At 40.3% G+C, this 6,000-nt stretch overlaps 1 protein-coding gene across 2 annotated transcripts in view; it reads left to right on the top strand.

The window, feature by feature from the left end:
- Positions 1 to 747: 747 nt before the first annotated feature.
- vkorc1l1 (vitamin K epoxide reductase complex, subunit 1-like 1) overlaps positions 748 to 6,000 on the top strand; it is a 59,254-nt gene continuing 54,001 nt past the window's right edge. For both annotated transcript variants that reach the window (XM_041197164.1, XM_041197163.1), the window contains exon 1: positions 748 to 982. In XM_041197164.1, the coding sequence (XP_041053098.1) occupies positions 792 to 982 (191 nt within the window). In that variant the 5' untranslated portion in view covers positions 748 to 791. The remainder of the gene's footprint in view (positions 983 to 6,000) is intronic.

Below are 6,000 nucleotides of genomic sequence, written 5' to 3'. Positions count from 1 at the left end.
AGAAATAACAGCCTCGAAGAGTTCAGGTTGACAAGTTTGAAGCTTAGGAGGTCCAAGGCATGAAAGTCAGAGGATAAATGACCATAGTGGGTAATGAAGGATCAGAGATACATGTTCATATTTACACCATATTTTGTTAAATTTTAAAATATCAGTTTGAGATTTTTGAGTTTAGAGATATTAGACAATAGATCTTTGTTACATACATTTTACGGCAAGGCAGGAGTCAGGAGATGCAACTTTAATTCCTGCTAAACTCAGGAATGATATGAGCAGCCCAATATAAAATCCTGACTGCCATCTGCAAATATTTACAAATGTTCAATTAAGAAATTGTGGCTCAAAATTTCATGATATGCTCTTTTAAAAAAAACAGTTGTATATGTACATGTGCAGAAATATTTCTACTCTGGGATTTGGTAAGCAGCTGATGATTTCACAGACCTGTGAACTATTGTGACCATGCAACTTGAGAAATGAAATACAAAAGAAGAAAAACTGGGTGAAAAGCTGTTCTGTTGCAAAAATAACACTATCAGATGTAGAGTTAGCACTCCTTTCTCTCTGTGGTTTGTTGTGCAGGATTGAGTGACCATTGAAGAATGGAGGGTTGGGACCAGTGGGTTGACAGCCCTTTCTAAAGCACGCCTCCTATTGTCCCTCCCAACGCTGGCGCGTCTTTGATGACGTCATCGGGAAAGGGCGGGGATGACGTGTTCGACGTCACAATGCCCCCTCCTGGCCAATCAGAGCGCGCTACGTCTCGGCCTCAGCGGCAGGCAGAGGGGAAGATGTCGGCGCCCATCCTGAAAGTGGCGACCCCGAAATGGGAGAAAGTGGCGAGGGGGAGCGTTTGTCTGCTCGGGGTGCTGCTGTCCGTGTATGCGTATCATGTGGAAAGCGCCCGGGCCAGTCAGCCCGGCTATGTGGCCATGTGCGACCTGAGCGAGCGGATGAGCTGCACCAAGGTGTTCGGCTCGAGGTGAGTTGGCACTGACTTTGGGGAGAGGAGGGAAGGGACAGTGGGCGCTGCCCGGCACAGGCCTCCCTCTCTTTCCTCCGACCCATCCAGTAGAGACGCCCGGCTTTCTGGACCCTGACAACCGGGGCTTGCACCTACTGCTGGAGTGTGTCTGTGTCTCAGACTCAGCTCATTGCCCCAGCCTCCTCTCCATTCATCCACATTGAATTGGAATAGTTGCTGCACAGCTGCAGGGAGGGATTGTTGCCAATCCTAAACCAAGGGCTTTGACAGGTCGGGAAATGGAATTGGGCAACGGCGACTTTGTCACTGCCCCAAGAGTGCTTTTTGCTAGAGGAGATTTGGGAATGTACAGTTGTCACTGAGGTTTCAGTAAAGTATGGTAGGTATGTGAAATATTTGCGCTGCACCTGTTTGAATAACGAAATATAGGCTGTTGGGCAAACTTAATCTTTCCAAACATGGGTTATGTCTGGAGAGAACATTGCACAGCTTTATTACACCAAGTGAAATACTAGGGTGGCTAGTGATCTGTTACAAGTGGTGCATGCAATTTGAGATGTTGAATGAATTGAGTCTGTCATGTTCTATTTTTTGCCCAGCATTAAACGTTGGCTTTTTTGTATTGTATTGGTATCAGTATCCTGTATAGGCCCAATGATAACACTGGATGTAACTGCTGAAGCACACCAGTCATTGAAATATAATTCCAGGTGTTGCTCTCTGTAGTCTTCCTTTATTTGCAACACATTCCTAATTGGTTATGTTGAGAATTTCATGGGTATTGACAGAGTCTGTTTTCGCAAGCACTATATTGATAAGTCCAAAAATTGTTCTATATGATTTCTTCTAGCTTTATGTGGAATTGTATGTGCATAATGTACAATGTAAGTTGGCAGATCCAACTGCATGTACTTTCAATATTCTTTCAAATTTCCTATGTGCAACATTTTGCTGAGAAGAATGCATAATTGTAAGTAGCTGAAGTCACTGAGTAAACCTGCAGATATGTTCAGAGTTAGAACATAAGAAATAGGAACAGGAGTAAACCATTCGGCTCCCTCAAGCCTGCTCTGCCATTCAATAAGATCATGGCTGATCATCTTGTGTTTCGACTTCCACTTTCCCATCTAACTCTGATAACCTTTGATTCCCTTGCCTTAAAAATATTCAATGACCTCGCTTCCACCACCTTCTGAGGCAGAGAATTCCAAAGTCGCACAACCCTCTGAGAGAAAACAATTCTCCTCATCTCTGCTTTAAAGGGTGTCTCCTAATTTTAAAACAGTTTAGAAGAATGACAGTTGATCTTATAGAAACATATAAAATTTGGAGGATGTTTGGCAGGCTAGATGCTGAGATGTTTTTCCCTTGTGGTGTAATCTAGAACTAGGGGACACCGTTTCTAAATAAGGGGCCTCCCACTTAAGACAGAGATGAGGAGGAATCACTTCTCTGAGAATTGTTAGTATTTGAAATTCTCTTCAGAGATCAGTGGAGGCTGGGGCATTTAATATGTTCATGGTTTAATTAGATTTTTTGAATGACAAGGGAGTCAAGGGTTATTGGAGGGGTGGGTGGTGCAGGCAGAAAAGTGGAGCTAAGGCCACAATCAGATCAATAATGATCTTATTTAATGGCAGAACATGCTCGATGGGCTGAATGGCCTACTGCTCCTATTTCTTATGTACGCAATTGCACTGAACGTTGTTGAAGAACTACAGGAAAAATTGGCCTTGCAATGAACATGGACCTTGAATGGGGCATTTTTCAAACAAGCTGAACTCTGGCTTACTAGGCTTTAGCTGGGAGCCACAGATGAAATTCAGGACAACCATAATTTGCTAAACTGGAATTTTTTTGATGCAATTCAAGGATTGATTGTTGAGTCCAATTTGATAAATTCAGGTGGGTAAGAATGCATGGAGTTATGGGGTTTATTTAAAAACATCTATTCTTATAATTTGCAGCTAAGAGGAAGCAAGAAATGAAGCCTGGTTCAGACATTGGCATTACAAAGGTTTACTTGACTGGATCATTTGGCGCACACTCTACACACCAATGTGACATGGGTAAGATGGCATGAAGTCGTGGAATTAAAAAAAAAAAATTGTTACAATTACAGCAATGATGAAGAAAGGAACTATAATGAGTAATGATCCCATATAGTAAAGTAGGCTGCTTGTTGGGGATAGGGAATAGAAACAGACCCTCAATCTTCGCCCTTAATCTTAGTGTAATTTGTCCAAACTGATTCTTGTTAGGGGAGAATGCAATGATAAAGAACCCTATTTTGAAAAATATGCTGGTGTATGGGATTTCAAATCTATATCCCATCTCTCGACATCACTATTGCTTCCCTCTATGAGGGCACCTCTTAGGACAATAGTTACAAAGAGGTCTGTTTTTTGGATTTCAGCTTTTAAACTATTTGAAACCATGAGCTCAGATGTCAGCAAATATGATGAGACTGGATGGAGGAGTTAAAATAAATGGAAATTTAATCAGCCCTGGGGTAAATGTTGAGTGACTCTCAGTCAAAATATTAACTCCATTTGGTTCCCCCAACAATTAGAGTTTGATTTTTAATGAAGAATATTTACAAAAATTGAGCATTCAAGATATTAATTCTATTACTCTTGAATTAAACTCTCAAGTTCATTTCTTACTTCTTCATTGCTAGAATTACACAAATTCTCATGACTTTGCCATCTTGTCCATAACTGTCATGTTGGAATATGTCACAAAACCTCACTCCTCCAGTCAGTAGACTGTGGTCACATGATCTTCAGTTTAGCTTTTTGCGTGTTACTAGGATGAACCCTGTTATAAAATGCAAAATTAGTTGCAGCCAACTTATTAAAGATCTGGCCATTAATAGCATCGCTCAATCCTGTGTTAATAGTGTACTGGGAATGTTACTTTGATATGTAGTATTAATAGGTTTTACCATTGCTATCGAGTCTCCTGCCATTTTGTATAATTATTTGTAGTTGGTGTGAGTGGTGATGCTATCTTAATTTGAGGAGTCCACATGTGCTTTGATATTTTCACTCAATAGAGTCACTGCCTTTTTCCCTCGAAGGGAGTTATTGAGTGATTTTAATCAGATGATGACGTCATGACCCCTGAGGGAAAATCTGAAGCAAACAATGAACATCAAAACCAAAACATTTACTTCCTAAAGCACTCACTGCACTTACAAAAGTAATTCGCTGAGCTTTTTCAATGTAATTAGACTGCATATAAATGCAAGCAGCACAGTAATTAATGTTGCATTTTTAATTTCTTCCTTTTACATAGTAGAGGTTGGGTAAAGTTGGTGAAAGAGTCAAGATGGTGATACTGTAGCAGAAGATATCTCAAAACCTCTAATCCATATTGACTGATATGGATGGTATCTTGCTTTGCGTAGTTTACAGCCATTCAAGTTCATGAATGATGGAGTGATGTTTTACAGATTGCTCTAATTATGTCAGAATTATTTCCCCTTACAGTGAACAGAAAAATATACTTGGTTTATTTAACCTCCAACGTAACAGCACACACATTATGGGGGTTGGCAGTGAATAGCCGAAAACTGTGTTAAATACTGTTGAAGCATTCTTTCACTTATTTTTGAGTAGAATTTTAGTTGCATCCAGTCTCCTGAATATAAGGGGTTGGCAGTCGTGGGCATGGGATATGGTTGGAGAGGGGGGTGGCGGGGATGAAGGGCCATTATCTCAAACTGGCGCCATAAATAATTATGTTGAATGAAAATGTCCTAGACGGGAGAGGTTACTTCTGTATGCAGCTCATGCCCCCTCAATATTTAAAAAAAATAATTATCTGCCCCACACTTTGTCATTCACCTATTGAAATAGAAAATCATTGCACTGCCTCTGGCTCCAACTGATAATTTTCCACAAATTCCAAAAATCTTTGGGCTTTAAAATTCAAATTTGGCAACACTTAACTACTACTTTGCCTTTTAACCAATTCTTGGAGTCCCCATGCTGTGGCCTTGACCCTTCACTGTGTGTTTTTACAGCTTTAGGGGAGCAAAAAAGGAGTTACCTTTGTTGGAGATTCGATTGTAATTTTGTATTTTTGGCTTCATGATCTGCAATTTCAAATCGTAGCTTGTGTCTTGAGTTTCTCATTGTATGTGCTGTGGGATTGCTTTACTGGTTACAGTTGAAGCTAACAATTAACCCAATGAAGAATTCAGGAGAAACTCCTTTACCCAGGGAATGGTTAGAATGTGGAAATTGCTACCTGGTGAAGTGGCTGACGTGAACGGGCATTGATGCTTTTAAGGGAAGCTGGATAAGTACATGAGGGAGAAAGGAGTAGAAGGATGTGCAGATAGGTTTAGATAAAGTAGGGTGGGAGGGGGGCTAGTGTAGCGCATAAACGCCTGTACAAACCAGTTGGATTGAATGGTGTAAATCCTGTGTAATTAGCCTGACATCATCCTGAGGATTCAATAATTGGCTAGATACACCCATTAAAACCAGTAAAGCTGGCCTGGAGCACATGCATGCTCTATAACTTCACTGGAGAGAAGTGGCTGACAATATGATTAACAATTTTATTTACATTTCGTTACCTTTATGGAAGACTAGCAAGTAGAAATAATTTTATTTTCTCTAGATTGGGATAAAGAAGGGGTGAAAACACTGAAAAGAACCATGACTGTTCTAAATCTCAATAAAAACAAATATATAGAATCTGAAATGGTTAAAATCTTTCTTCTAAACTTTGGAAATGCTACGTTTTTCCTCAACATTCCATTACTGAAAGCATATAGAAGGCACAGTATACAAAGAAACAATATTAAGGAGGTGATAAAAACAGACAATGCTTTAAAAGCTCAGAAATCCTAACAGTATCCATGGAGAAAAACAATCAACACCCCAAGTTGATACTTGTCAACCTGGGCTGTTAACTCTTTCTCTCGCAACAGAGGTTGCTATGATCTGACAGTGAATTTGGCCCACAGCTCAGGGATATCTGTGGTCTTTACTGTGAGA

The sequence above is a fragment of the Carcharodon carcharias genome, chromosome 10, assembly GCF_017639515.1.
Source record: "Carcharodon carcharias isolate sCarCar2 chromosome 10, sCarCar2.pri, whole genome shotgun sequence".
Lineage (NCBI taxonomy): Eukaryota > Metazoa > Chordata > Chondrichthyes > Lamniformes > Lamnidae > Carcharodon > Carcharodon carcharias.
This window is presented reverse-complemented; position numbering and strand designations above follow the sequence as displayed.